A 15,367-nucleotide genomic window follows, 5' to 3' on the forward strand; every position below is an offset into this window, starting at 1 on the left:
TTCTATTTTTAAAAGGAATGTATTCAGATACCCTTTTTATCAGAAAGAAAATTAACCTCAACTGGTCCATAATGCCCTAAACAAAAAATTGACTTGGTCTTCCTTAATGACCAAGAGCAACCACATGGTAACAATGTGCAGTATTGTTTATGTCTCACATAAATAAGACATTATTTGTAAATCATTTCAAAAATAAAATTGGAAGACAAAATACTCATCTTCAACACCACAGAATAATCTGTTCGGATAATGCATCAAAGCAAAACATCTCATCAGATACCAGCCCTCTCAAACAGACAGCAGAATTTAAATATGAAAAGTATTTTGAAGTATAGTGAGACACTGTTGAGAAATCTCCATTTGAAGACATTTCTGAATTTTAAGGTCCTTTTAATCCATTTCATACTCACAGTATTTCCATTCAATTCCTGCTTCTACTACGCTATAAACCAAATTCAAGAGATATGAAATGTAGGTGCTAATATACCAGGATTTCATCCTTTTAAAGAAGTGGTTTCCTCCAGGTGAAGCTATTACCTGAGAGAGTTCAATGAGGAACTCACACAAGCTTCTTGCCACTAATTCCTTCCACAATAAAGTCACTTTATAAATTCTGCATTATGGATTGGAAATGCTGAGGTAAAGCTACAAATGCAACTGTATTATTTATAACCACAGACAGCTGTAACAGAGACCATGAGAAATAAACCAGACAAACTAAGCAATGTTTAAGATTTAATCTCTAAATTTATATTGAGCCGAGTCATTAGACCTACTCACATATATGAAACACTTGCAATGCCTGTTGATCAATGCTTAATAGGATTACTTTAATGCAAAGACTCACTAAAATGATTAAACTAAGTTTTATTTGATGTCTGGTGCTTTCTGGGATTCTCTAATTAAATACTTGTTGCACATTGGCACAAACCTACTGATTTAATAGTGATTATCTTAATTTATGTTAACTTAGTATGCTCCACATTGTCACTTAGGCATGCTAACAGTTGTATGACATGATATTCCAACATGATTCTGCTATAAAACCTTAGACTTTGACAAAAAATTTGTTATAAAATGTTGAGGGTGCATGAAAGGCTAAGGCATAAATAAAGATGGTCATTCACTACTGAATCAAATAGTTTGTTTTATATCTAAATCATGCTTTTGTGATACTGCAAAAAACAAAACTATAGATACCTGTAATTAAGTTCGGTGGTCTGTAATTTTTTCCCCTCAGGAGACCAGAAGTAGGCATGTTAGAAAGGTATTATGATAAAATTCATCATAATGAAACAATGCACAGCCAAGAACTAAACTTTAGAAACTCATATCATGAGTGATGAGAGAGTAAAAATAAAATAATCAGAACTGGTTGAAATATGCAACCCTTCCACTTGTAGAATGTCACTTCAAATCCAGGTCTAATGGCCACAGAAATGCCATCATCTGGAGCTGGTTGGAAACTTTCACTTTAGGGGAAATAATTTCCTTTTTATTTTTTTTATAAATTAGTTTCTCATGGAATTGAATAGGTACTCTTCTCTTGAAACAAAATCTATGATCTTTGTTTAGGAAGCATTGAAATGAAATCTGTTTTCAGAATTCCTCAAAGCTTATTAGCAAAATTAATAAATTTTTGGTCAACTTGGCCATTTCCACTCAGCATACAAAAAAGTTGACAAGAATTGAATTGTTTTCAGATATAACTGCTCATAATGTCCCTGCCATTATGACCAAAGAATACCAGGCATTTGGAAATTCTGATTTGGTGCTGCCAGGCCAGACTTAGTGCTGGAGACTGAAGGCTCTCGAGGTCTACTACAGAATCAACCTTTTGCAAAACCCAAAGCTTTCAAGGTCTGGAAATCCTAGAGTCTGTAGTGCTTTTCAGATCCTGCATCAAGGAGACAGGATTGCGGAGAGCTTTGGCATTAAGGGCTGCCTCTCCCATAGCACTTTGGTCTCTGGTAACCACTCTTTGTGCCAATCTTCTGAAAACACAGACTACCAGGGAATGCTGCACAGTTGAGGTTTTGGGCTGTGTAAAACCTTCCAAGACATTTGACAGTGTTTCATTGGAACTTTCCATTTTTGCAAAATACATAGGTTTTGACCAAAAAAAGCACTTTCAGTGATTTTTATAAAAGATGCTTGGGTGAAAAGTTAGCAGTCAGCTCTACTCAGATGGTAGGTCTCATGATCATTCTTTCCTCCCTCGCCTTGTCTTTACAACAGCTGTCAAAATGCTTGGTTTGCAAAACAGCTTCTCATAAACTCTTCAGTGTTTCACAAATCTTTGAACGATGGTGATGATAGTGCACACACTTTGGAAACCTCGGTTTTGGTTTCTGAAATGAGTGTCACTTATAAGAAAGGATATATAATTAGATGCTGGGTCCATACTACACAAGTCAAATATTTGTTAGCACTGCACTCGAAGGAAGGAATGTTGCCAGCATATACTGCCAGATAGATAAACTACATTTGAGCACTGCTTTGAGCAAAAAAAAAAATATCCTGCCTGAAAGAAGAGGCTAATCTTTCCTGTGTCAGAAATATAAAACATACCTGAGAACCAATGATAAGCTGAATAAGGTGGCAATCATTCAATTAAGAAATTACAGACTTGCAGGAATTACATTACTAAATCTCTCAGTACTCCATTAGTTTCTTTCAATTTAAAAATAAGGGAGAGGTGGTAATGACAACACACAGAACTAAAAGTGCCTACTTCTGATATCAAGTTATGCACATTTTCCATTCCTTTTCTCGTTGGTAGCTATAAATTTTGTTTACCTTTTTAAAAGATGCTGTATTATCTAACATAACCAGGAAAAGGCTTTTGTTAAAAACACTGCTATCTGAGTATTCTCTTAAGGAAAGTAGCTGCTGTGAGAGTACTTGTTAGATGAAAGGTTTAAGCAATTTGGGTTGAAAATAGAAACATATATACAAAAAGAATCCCCCAAAGATATGCAACAGGCAGGGTTTTTTAAACAATTATCTCTTTTCTGTCACATTAGTTAGAAATTGATCTGCAATTACTAAAACGTAAGTCAATATAATTAAGTTTTTAGCCTTCTTTTTGTCTGTTTGTATCTGTTTCGATTTCCAGCCTACCTAGTCAGATCTACCTGGCATTTGAGAACTGTTTCATTTCCTATCACAAGCTTTGTTTTTCAAATCAACTTCATTTCTCTCTTCAGAAGTGGTTTATCATCAGGGACTTAGTAGAAAATTTTTCTGGATGGGAAATGTGAAGGAATTCCATGTGCTATCATTTCTCTGAACTGCTGCTACCCGTGCAAGGCTGACAAAACCAAGATGTCTTTTGCCATAGAAACACTACTGTGTATGCATATGCTAGTCATAAGTAATAGTTTCTACATGTTTTTCAAGGGCTCTCACACTGAAATTTATTTTAAATCAAAACTTGCCCAGTTCTAGATTGACTCAAACTTCAAAGATGCAACAAAACTCCAGGATGAGAGCATTTTAAAATAAAAATTAGAAGAGAAACGATCCATTCCAAAGAAAACAGAACCCACATATGTTTAACAAACCCTTTACCTTCCCTGTATTGACAGTCTGTGTAGCATTATGTTGATTTATCCTAGAAAAGAGACGAGTGCAGATAACATACATCTGACATTCAGGATGCAAGGTCACCCTGCATTTTAGATTCCATTAACTAATTTTAATGTATGAGTGATTAATTTGCCCATGAGTGTAACAGTTACAACAGATGCAGCTGAATTGACTGTGTTACTTCATAATTGCAGTCTCCACATTGGTATAAGCATCATTCTCAACTAGGAGTTAGTGGCTCAATGTAAAAATTACTGGGTGAACTTTGTTATCCAGAAGCAAAATGTGAAAAGATTTTTTTCAGGCTTAAAAATAGGCAGATGAACCAATAACAAAAAGCTGAAGATAAAAAATTCTAGAACAAAAAACTATTATTTGTGCATTTATATTGTATGTGTGATGAAAGAGAGTCTTTAGTCAAATCTTCTGCTGCTGCAAATTAACTAACTTAAATGTAAGAATAAAATCACTGAGACTCATTAACAACAGCAAAAACAAAGCCGTTTTCAACAGGCAGATATTTCTTTAATTGTGCTGGTAACTTTACACGGCCATTCTGGACATCTGACACTTGAGAATAATTAAATTCAAAAGCACCATACCTTCCGAAGAGGTTTGAGCTTGGTCTCCATTATGAAGTCATACTTGCAGAGTTCACAACAGCGCGTGTCCGAGCTCTTAATCCACTGGTGCAGACAGGCCTGATGAACAAAGCGCAGGGTCCCTGTGCAGCGACATGGTGTGATGAGGGGACTTTCATCATCGCCCTCACAGTGACAGATCCTGACAGGAAGGACAGCAAGAGTGAGTGAGGGAACTCGCCAACCAGCAATGCAAAGGCCTTGGTTTATTTACACTGCTTTCTCATCTTCAGACTTGACATTCAAAAGATGCCAGGTGTATGACCTTTCAGATTGAGGACCAGGAACATATTCCTTGTTCCTTTCTGCCATTTCGTAATTTCTCTTCACTTAGTTATTTCTCTTTGAATTTGCTATGGTCTGAAGGTGAATCAATAGAAATAACACTGTTTTTCCCTTTTACGCATGGCAAAACCTTTGAGACAAATACCAGAGCCCTTTCTAAGAGCAGAATAGTTCTTGGTCTGTAAAGCAATGCCAATCAAATCCTCGAAGGTAGACAAATCTAATCCAAACTGAAAATATCAAGCATGATAAGTACAAGAAGTTCCTAGGAGACCTCTTTGGAGTTACACAGAGGAGTTAAAAGAATCAGAGAGCAGTGTTAAGTACTCTGGAGTCATGCATATGACACAGTGTATACACACATGCACACACTTTTTAGGAGGCAGGTGTTAAAAAGTCACAGTTGTTTTTTTCATTCTTCACTGTCCCTTTGAAGCACACAGCTGTACTATCTGGAAAACAAAAACTACAGCTGTAAGCAGACCCTAAGATAGAGGTTGGTCCCAGAACAGTTTTACCTTATGATGGGATACAGAGCTTTTCACGATGTGGTTTTCATGTTGCATAAAGTAGTCAGTGTTCTAACATCATAATCTGATGTTTTTCTTCTCTGACACCTGTCCAAATGTCCTGCTGATCTTATTCTCTTTCCAAACAGTCTCCTGATCATATCAGGAAAATATTCACCCATTGAAACCAATGGGAGCTTTACAGGTAAGCATCTCTGTGAAGGCAGAGAAAGCTCTACAGTGAGCAGAAGGCTTAACCAAACACCTGAAATTAAGGAGGTTTACTTCAACAAAGAGTAACTCCCTCCCATCCCCAACCCAGAAAAACACATCAAAGCACCAAAGCACCCAAGCCCTAATCAGTGCCTGAAGTGTTAAACTAGCATGCAAGAGAAAAAATAAAAAAAAAGCTGAAGCCTGAGTTCTTTCAAAATAGAGAAGTAGCAGTAACAGCACAGATCCTGGTATCACACAAATGAAACTTAGACCTTAGACACTTAGGAATGGTTCCCTCAGACAAGACACAGGCAGAAGTGCCTGAACATGTCTGAGGAATAACTCATCCTTTTACAGAGAAAACTGTGACTGCACCACTCCTAGGGAAAGAAAAGGGGTAGGAGAGCCCTGTGATGAGATTGTCTTACTACTGGTCAGGTTAGGGAAGACAGGTGACCTTCTTTCTAGCACAGGAGCTCCTGGTGTATGTCAGGAGGCAGCCTGGCAAAGAGCTCCTGGAAAGCTCTGAGGCTGCCAAGTCTACAAGCAGGGGAGAAGGAAATTCCAGTGTCTACATGAAAGATCTATGAATCAAAACTGGGAGCTTCACTATTCTTCCATGGTGTAGCTCTAAGCCATGAGAAAATGAATCTATGATAACATGAAAGCAGAACAAAGCTGCTTTGCTGGATATGTAAAGAGAACAAAAAAATCCAAAAAAAAAATGAAGCTTTGGAAACCTGGTCCACTAAAGCCACGTTTCAGTGTCTGCAATGGTGCTTGTAGAGGATTTCATACCCCATGGTAATGGAGGGGAGAAGAAAAATACCCACAATTTTCTTCTTACACACGCTCATTTTTTGAGACAAATTTTACAAGAACTCAATTTACAGTCTTTACTAATCCAGCCAAGCTACATGCATCAGTAGCTTAGTTCTCCTATATGGAGATTTCTTATTGAGCCTCTAGCTTAAGCAGAACTGAATTTTCAAAGCACCAAATAGTTATTTTTCTAACAAATGCATTCCCAGCTGAGAGTTACACAGAAAACATTACTTTCTTTTTAAATTAAAGCTATTCCCCAAAGGAAAACCAGTATTCCTTGTTCATTTAAATTCAAGCTATACATAATTTATTTTACAGCCTTAGCATTTAAACTATTTAGAAATTAGACAACTAAGCTATGTACCCAAAAGCCTTTATTTCTACTACTGCCAAGATTGTTTAAAACTATTTTCAGAGCTAAAAATACAAGCCTAAAACTCCACTGGGATCTTCAATAAAGTGACACTGCAAATTTGAAACTAATAGAAGTAATCTTTAGTCCAAATACTTCCACAGAAAAACGCTACGTTCCATTTATGCTTTCCTTGGACAGAGGTTAAAAGCCAAATGTATAAATAACAGGGTGACACTAAGAACTTACATTATACCGAAGCTTAGACTAAATAATCTAATGGCCTCTTCTAGCTTTTTAACTATGAAATATGTAACTGGAATTAAAACAAACTTCAACAGGAATGAAAGTCCAGAGAAAATGACCAAAGGCATGTCTTTCATTAACTTGAATGCTCTTTTGTCTCTTTGGTGCAATTTAGCTCTTTATTATTTGTTTAACCAGAAGAAATTAGCTTAAAAGAAATTTGTGCTACCTAAACTTAGAATGACAGTCTAAAAACATATGGGCTTCTGACAGCTATGGTAACAGAGTCTTGGCTAAATGTTTAAACATCTTCTAAAGCCTTTGACCAGATAACTTGCACTTTCTGCCTCAGCCATTAGTACCACATCACAATTTTGTGTGTCTTTGCCCTTTGCTGTATTCATCTATAATATACATCATAAATATCACAAATTATAGAAAATAAATTGTAAATAATGGTTTTGAGAAATTTGCTGTGCAAGCAGAATGGAGGTAGGGATACAAAGCACATATCTAAACCAAGTAGGAGGCAGAGAACTTCCATTCTGGTTTCCAATTGTCAAATGATCATAACTGTTTGAGACTTTAATGCATCAGATTGACTATTTACAGGGCTGAACTTATTCTGCAAGTAAAATTTGCTTGCATACTTTAGAAAATAGTTGAATGGAAAAAGCATAAAACACTCTCTACAATAGAGAAAAAATATATAATTTGCTAAATCTATACTGATTTATTTACAAGTTCTAGTACAGCACTGATCATGCTTAAAGCTGCAGTTTCATTTGCTCAGACACACCTACAGACTGTACATACTCAGCTTGTCTCAAATTTCTAGTCCTTTAGTAGATAAATGGCCTTCATTATAAACCAGTACTTTTGACCATCTGGAAATGGAGGGGAAGGAAATCAGCTATTTGACCTTTCAGTTTAAAGTCCTTTATATTCACAAATTGAGCCTCAGCCTGCATAAATTTTTTTATTTTTTTTTTAGGTTTGACAGCTTAATGCTTTAAAGATTCCTCTCTATGAACATCCTTGCTTTTCCAGAGGAAAAGATGAGCACAAGTCTCCAAAGGAGCTTTTGCTCTATAAATCACGTGTACACCAGACAACACAGGATATATGATCCATTAGCTGATCTTCCAACTCAGATAAACAAAATTTTATGTGTGTATGTGTATAATATACACCTACAGACATATCCCCATACACTGAGATCACAGAATATCTATATTTCTTTAAATAAAGTTTACTGTGAATCTTTATGAAATAATACTCTAACAGTGCTGTCATCCTTATGTTTAAGTTTTTGCTTTATATGCCAGTATTTTAATTACCCAGCACAGATTTTTCTAGCAGAGAATTGTTTCTACAACCTTCAGCACACAGATGTACCAAACAGAGAAATTAGTGCCAACAGTGTGCATATATCAGACGAAAAAAAATCCACAAAAATTCTTTAAAGGATGTTCTTAAGCAGCAGGTTCACAGACATCGCAACAAATTAAGAAAAATATTTTTCAGGAAAAAAAAATAAAAATTGCTAAAACCGAAAACACGTTTCAGTGTTTTATGAATTTATATAATTCATATAAAAACTGCTGCAGAGCTCTTGTATGTTCCCTACAAAACAACCCCTCCCAACCAAAACAACACCTCAAACAGAAACAGAATAGTTCAAATACTTCAATTTAGAAAACTTTTAGAGAACAATGTATGTAAAAATAGAAAGTTAAAGAAGTTTACTGTGAACATTTTAGAATAATTTTTCAGTAATTATTTTTGTTCAAAATATAACTGAATTTAAAGCACCTTCAAATGATGCTGAAAAACTTACTGTAAATGCAATGCTTGATTGAGAAACTGTTTATGACATATTAAACTTTGTACCCTAATGACCACGCAAATTAGTAAGTAAAATTGCCAGTAGTTTAAGGCATAGCATCTCTTTCACTAAATGGCATATTGCCACCACACATATATAAACAAAAGGAATTTCTTGTCTCATTAAAACAATGAGATGCAGATAAATAAAGCCCTCAGAAGTGAGACATCTTCAGAATGTGGTATTGTCATACTGTCTTTAATTCTATGACTATGAACTGTCTTCCCATGTTTCCCATGGCCCTGTTCATTGTAAAAGATAGGCAGAAAGGTAAGTATGAAACAAGTCTGAAGTTGTAGGCATTCATATGCTCATTGGATTTCAGCCCATTTTCAGAAAACCAGCAAGAGCTATCTTGAATGACTGTCCTTCACTTCTCATCAAATTAAGTTGGGGTTTTTTTCCATATAAACATTTCTTACATAATCTCAGTTTAAAATCTTAAAATAAAATCAGTATGAAACAAGGAGTTCACATGGTAAACTTTCAGGTTTTCCTAACAGTGATTTATTCTGGCAAAATCATAGCAACCAAAATTGAAGTCTAGATCGTTATCATCTAAGCTGCTTATTCCAAGAGATACAGGTAGATTCGAACAGATTTGTAGCTTTTTGTTCACACGCAGTTAACAGTTTTACTCTCATTAAAGGGAATAGCTGCTAATCTCTAACCCTGTTGGAAAAACAGCAGTTTCCCTAACTTGTCTTTCACTAGTCCACCTGACTCTTCAGTAACTAAGAAAACAGACTGATCTCGCTGCCTCTGTAGTGAAGTAGAAAACACACTTATTCTGCAGGAGTCCTGTGCGCACTGTGAGACTTAGTGCTCTACTCTGACCTAGCTGGCAAATGTTCTTCTATGACAGTATCTGTATCATTCCATAGATGACTTCTGTCAAAGGAAAGTGATTAAAGATAAGAATCAATTGGCATGTCCCCGTTTCCACTTCAAGCCACATTAGTAACCTTTTCACTAGGAGCAGCGCTGGTAGAAGAGTGTTTGCAGGAATTCTGCATCACCAGAACTCTTTCTGTGGATCCTATATTTTCAATTGGCACTGCATTTGAATACCTGATAAAATTTTCAAGGATTTTTGGCCATTACACATAGACAAGGGGTTTAGCTATGGTAGTGTAGCACAGATAGCTTTTACAGACTTCCCTAAAAATACATGAAGTCAAATTTCACCCTCATAAACAAATGTACAACCTAGGGGAATGCCTCTGTGACTTTAAAAAATAGAAGTGCAGATGGGGGCCCGGGCATACTGATAATGATGTACAATAATGCTTAAGGGCTATAAATGATGTAATGATGTAAAAACTGTATTGTTCTTTAACATTCCTGGGTAGTGTACAGCTACGTCCATGCTAACAAGCATTGCAGTGAAAATGTAGGAAATCTAGGAAATCTGTTGAAAAAAAAACAGCTAGGGCTAAAACCTGTGGTAACTACCCCAGACACATCTTGGTGTACGTTGGTTTGATTTGATACTGATTTTAGGTTGGACTAGGAATACGCCTTGCAGTTTACTTTCACTCAAAGGGAACACGGTGAACCCTGAGACCAATCCTCAGCATGGTCTACACTATGGTAAAAGTAATGATGATCAGATGTGCTTCAAAAGCAGGCTTTTTATCTGAACTAAAGCACTAATGGAGGCCCCTTTTCTCAAAATTAGGAAGAGTTACAGCCTTGTGACTGCAGCATGTTTACAGTAATTGTGATGCAACTTCTAGGCACTAAAGTAATGCAGATGCAGATGCCCAATACCCATACTGTCATCTTCCTGAGGATAGAAATACACCAGTAGAAGAGAAATGCTTTTGAACTTTTAACAGATCTCCCTAATAAAAGAGGAAAATATTTTCTCCATATAAATACGCTCAAGGAAGATAATGCCTATTCCAGAAATACTTTTAGTGAGAAATTATTGAAAAGGTACTTAAATCTTGCCCTTCACTGGAAAGCACACATGGACTCATAATGATTATGCAGAGAAAAATTCTTACCCTGTTCAGCGGGTACATCTCATTACTATATCTCACTATTGCTAAAGGGAGCTGAGTCAGAAAGAAACAGCAGAGCTGGAAAATGTTGGAGCAAGTGAATCCCTGGATTTGATTTTTTGGCTGTGAGGATTATTAGCTTCAAGCATGAAATACCATGAGCTTCTAGGTTATCTTAATTGGACCAAAAGGAACCAATTCCACAGGACTGCAAAAGGATGCACAAAATTGCTGTCACTACTGTCTGATTTTTTCTTAGGAAAACGATTCTCCTGTCCAAAAAAGGTCATTTTCTCTTTTGCCAATTTATAAACTGCTTACAGTGCTCTTAAATAGTTAGAACCTAAAATGAAAGCAAACATCTTTATTAAAAACTCCCAGCAAGTAATTGTCATTCATAAACAGAATCCACAAAAACATCAAACTCTGCTCATGCATAATTTATCAATTGGAAAAAAAAAGTTAAATTCACTGAATATGTTCACCCTGCAATAGGTTACAGTGTGCCATGTTTCTCTTGCTTTCATTTTACTGGCTTTTTTTTTTTAAATCTCATTTCCATTCTTTGCACTTTTAAATCACAAAGTAATCTAAATGACAAATTGGTCTTACTCTCCATTTAAACACAGTGTAAATGAAGCACATTAATTCTCCATACCAAATGTAATCAATTTGTATAGATCTTCCCTGTCACTCCTGCCCTTCTATTATGCCATACAGTCAGCTGTCTTTACCTGACTAGAGGAAAACACATTTTTGAAATGTTGCCCCACACTAGTGGAATTTCATAATGGCCCAGGGAAAGCTTTCTCTTCATTTCTGCAAAAGTGATATGAATTTGTATGAGACCCAAAAGCAAACAACATTAGCAAAAGCACACTAAATATTTTATTTTGTCAACATTTCTTGTCCTTCTATTAATCTCCCATTATATGTGATAAATAGGATATCTAACTGTCTGAAGAGTTACAAGTAAGTGCTCCTCAGATGGCCTGTCAGTGCCACTCAAGATATGTGTCTGACAACATTAACTGCACTGAAGAAGTTCAAAGAACTAGAAACTGCATCTTAAGATATAGATTTCCTCCCACCCAACTAATGAAAAAGTCAAAGCTTTAAGGAACTAAACTCCATATAGAAAATATGCAAGTTTTAAGTATTTAGTGATGGGACCCTTAGAACCAAGGGTATCCTCTCACCCTTGCTTTCTAGTGGGAAGTGGTGCCATTTCACCTGTTTGCATTAAAAATAATAATAGGTTTTGAGAGAAAGAAGCAGAAGCTAGGACTCAGTTGTCCCCCAGATAAATGAGTCTAACCACAACAAAGACATGCTTGCCTTGCTTTGGCTCTCCTTGCATCCTTGTGAATCATGGAGAGCTTCCAAAAGAGACTGTATAACCAGAATTTCATATTGCTTCAAAGACTAATGAACCGCCAGACCATCATACAGAGGAGGATATTCCTCAAGAAGCAGGAGATTCCTATCAAAAAGTCACCTTGCAAAAATGGGATAGTAAGTAGCAGCCCCAGTTCTTTTGAAGGAAGGGGTGAGGAGAACACACAGGACAAGACTCAGAGACTTAGCTCCTAATGAACCTGTCATCCTGAGACCAGAAGGTATGCACTAACATCCCAGGTCAGAAACCCTCTTCAGCCAAACACTAAAAGCTGGAAGTAGAGCATTTTCCAGTTTACAGGGATTTTAGAGGGCTCTGGTTGGTATTTCAAGTCTACATATTCTGCACTACTGTTTATTCACAGGATCCAACATCATGGTTTCAGTATAAGTAGTTTAAATGAGTGTTAAATATCAGTGGTAGAATTTAAACCTATAAATATATCTATCAACTGTTCAACTTTCTCTTTTTTAACTCAAGGACTTGTTTCCTCCCAAGCAGCTTTCTGTCTGTTGATTGTGTGAGCACTCCTCTACCTGAATATTTCAGAATGTAAGTATTTTCATGTAAGATACTATCTTTTTGCAGGTTCTACTAATTAACATTATGAAAAAAAAAAACTGTTACAACACTTGATTTCCCAGAGAGAAACTACATAATCATATTGCTTCTTGTCATGTGCAATATACACTATTTCTTCCTATCTGTGATTGTGTTAGCATATAGAAATGCCCATTTTACTCTTTTCCAAAGTTTTTAATGGCCTTTAAATTTGCACACTAGCTTTTAAAAACTAAGTTTTGAAAATTATACTTGAAATAGATTCTGCAGATCTCATAAATCAATATCATCTTCTTTATTTCTTCTCCCCATCTCTACCTGTCTTCTGGCATGCTGTATTCTTCTAGTTACTTCTCAAATGAGGGCCTGCTATTACCTGACTGCATAAACAGTGATTCAGAGAGTTCAACAAAATCAAAAATCGACTTCCAATAAGCACTTTTTTCAAAGTGAGAAACTCTGCCTTATTTAAGTGCATGTGGTTTTGCTGAAATGACTGAATCAGTACTACAAAATTATTTTACACCAGAAGCCCAACTAGTCAAACAGAAAATATCTTTCAACTCTCCCATAAGATCACCATTAAGATTCTGTATATAATAATGGCCAGTCTTCGCGAGCGAAGATTTGGGAAAGGTCATTAACCCTTTGAGCCTGCGCAGTGGATTTTCACAAAGCACTTATGATGCACTAGTGGTAATAGCAACTAACCAATTTTCTTTCCTTAGTAATTCCCGTGTGAAAATCCATGGGACTAAATCCTCACAATCCATTCACTTTATCATGTCTCACACATAGCTGTTCCCTTCAGGGAGATTAGCCACACGCAGACGAAAGAAAGCTATTTCTGAGGCTGTGCCTCAAGCCACATTGCAAATTCCAGCATAAAGTATATATGAAGAAAATCTCAGACACAGGGCAATTTAGGAAAAGGGGTATCCAACTGTATGATTTAGAAAGCATATCCTGTGAATCTTAAAAAAAAAATAAATATATAATTATGTGCCAAAACAACTCAGCATCAGCAGAATTTATGTTGTCCCTAATCTCAGAAGCAGAAACCTTGCCTTCTAATGGATTCCAGAAGAAATCAGTAGTTCAGGGAAGAGATTGTAAAGACCATCATTGATGCCATGACATTGTTTCATCACTTTGAAAACAAAGAAACAGTGACAGTAGAAGGGCAAATGTTTCACATGAAGTGACTAAGAGGCTTACTTTAGACTAGCTGAAGAATATCATGCCATGGTACCATATCTGACTAATGTGCTTAAGCTGGAATTGGGTGTGTCCTACCACATTCCTGCTCATGTTGCTAAATGCAGATTGAAGAAACTGCTTACAGTAGTGTTCCACTGTCAACAATTGACACTGAGGAAATAAAGGGAAAAAAAAGTCTCTCCAAAAACTTAAAGACAAAATAACTGGCACCAAGATATGTTTAAGATCCCTGTTTCTCTGCTATTTCCACACAATCCCACTTAGGTGAGAGCCATTCCTCTCACCCAGTGTTGTCATACCTCCAAAAGATATGAACAGCTAGGATGAAAACAAATTTTCCACATCACAACCAGCTATGCTAATCCAGCCTTAGAATAAACATCAAAAGTCCTCTGACCTTTTTCTATTTCTCATGCAGAAAAATGGTGTCTCTATGCTCAACTACATTGACATGTAATTATTCTTTTTTGTTTGTTTGTTTCAGATGCGAGATCACGAATTTGAAGAAAAACTCACCACAGATCATGAATCAATTAGGTGCAACGACCTGTTCTGAAAACCAGAAACTACGGCCTATACTGAATTGGTAGTAATGCTGCCTAAACGAGCATATTAACACTGGTTGTTCAAAGCACATCTCCACTGATAGTGAGCCTGGGGGCTTTCAACTTTCTTCAGTTAAACATGTCTGCCTGAAAAGTTTGCATGCACACCCAAAAGGCTCATCCTTGAAAAAAAGCCTGACAAACAGTGCCTGAATAATTATAATAAAATTCAATGGGTCAAGAAGACAGATAAAAGACAAGTCCACTTTTCATCTCAAAGCAAAGTCAAAGTTTGGTGACTTGGCAACAGTTAGGATTAATCTACATGAGACAATTACAAAACTTTAATATCTATCTATTTATAGATATCACAAAACTTTAATATATATATATATATAACACTGTACAGTGAAGCCCATATAAAGACCCATGCTGAATATTTTTTTCAGGTTTTAGGTAGCTCAGATTCTTAATAATTATTAAAAGACCTGTTATACATGTCCTGTGTGTACTACATTGGATCTTCAATATGTGCAGGCTTGGTGGTTCAGAAATTTAAGACAACTCTGAAGTTTTTGAAGTAGTTATCTGTGCACACCTCTACACACCTCATACACTGCATATACATTTCAAGTAATATGGTTACCACTGTTGCTGTGAAGAGGTCCCAATCCAGCGGTCTGTTCCTGATATACAAGCTCATGTACAAAACCAGCTGGTCTTTACTCCTAAGAATCATAAATTATCATGACAGACAATGGTCAGACAATGGAAATGTATATTTATTTCTTGGTAAGCATAACAAGGAGCACATAGCACTAGCTGTATTAGTAATGGCTTATATCTTCTGCTATGAAAAAACACAAAGCCTGCAAGTTACCTTTTTTCTTTTTAGAACTAGGATCTTTGTATCGTGTTACGAGGTTAAAGTATACTGTGAAACTGCATGATGTGGCATCATGAACTTCCTCATCCTGACTGTGTTTACATTTCCACGCTAATTTCTTCCCAGAAGAGAAAAGTGAGAAGTTTTGGGTTAACATATGAAGAAACTAAGTCTGATTTACATTTTGTAGATG

General features: G+C 36.3%; 1 protein-coding gene and 1 long non-coding RNA gene across 7 annotated transcripts in view; one reads left to right on the forward strand and one right to left on the reverse strand.

Annotated features, from left to right (window-relative positions):
- Nucleotides 1-15,367, reverse strand: part of MARCH1 (membrane associated ring-CH-type finger 1) — a 230,483-nt gene that overhangs the window by 18,605 nt on the left and 196,511 nt on the right. For all 6 annotated transcript variants that reach the window (XM_017806013.1, XM_017806015.1, XM_017806009.1 and 3 more), the window contains one exon: nucleotides 4,194-4,374. In XM_017806013.1, the coding sequence (XP_017661502.1) occupies nucleotides 4,194-4,374 (181 nt within the window). The remainder of the gene's footprint in view (nucleotides 1-4,193; nucleotides 4,375-15,367) is intronic.
- On the forward strand, nucleotides 4,285-14,517 carry LOC108493035. The gene is made up of 3 exons (XR_001873308.1): nucleotides 4,285-4,395; nucleotides 12,463-12,513; nucleotides 14,228-14,517. It is a non-coding gene; the product is annotated as an uncharacterized LOC108493035 (long non-coding RNA).

Source organism: Lepidothrix coronata, unplaced genomic scaffold (genome assembly GCF_001604755.1).
Source record: "Lepidothrix coronata isolate B3197 unplaced genomic scaffold, Lepidothrix_coronata-1.0 Scaffold13, whole genome shotgun sequence".
In the NCBI taxonomy this organism is placed as follows: domain Eukaryota; kingdom Metazoa; phylum Chordata; class Aves; order Passeriformes; family Pipridae; genus Lepidothrix; species Lepidothrix coronata.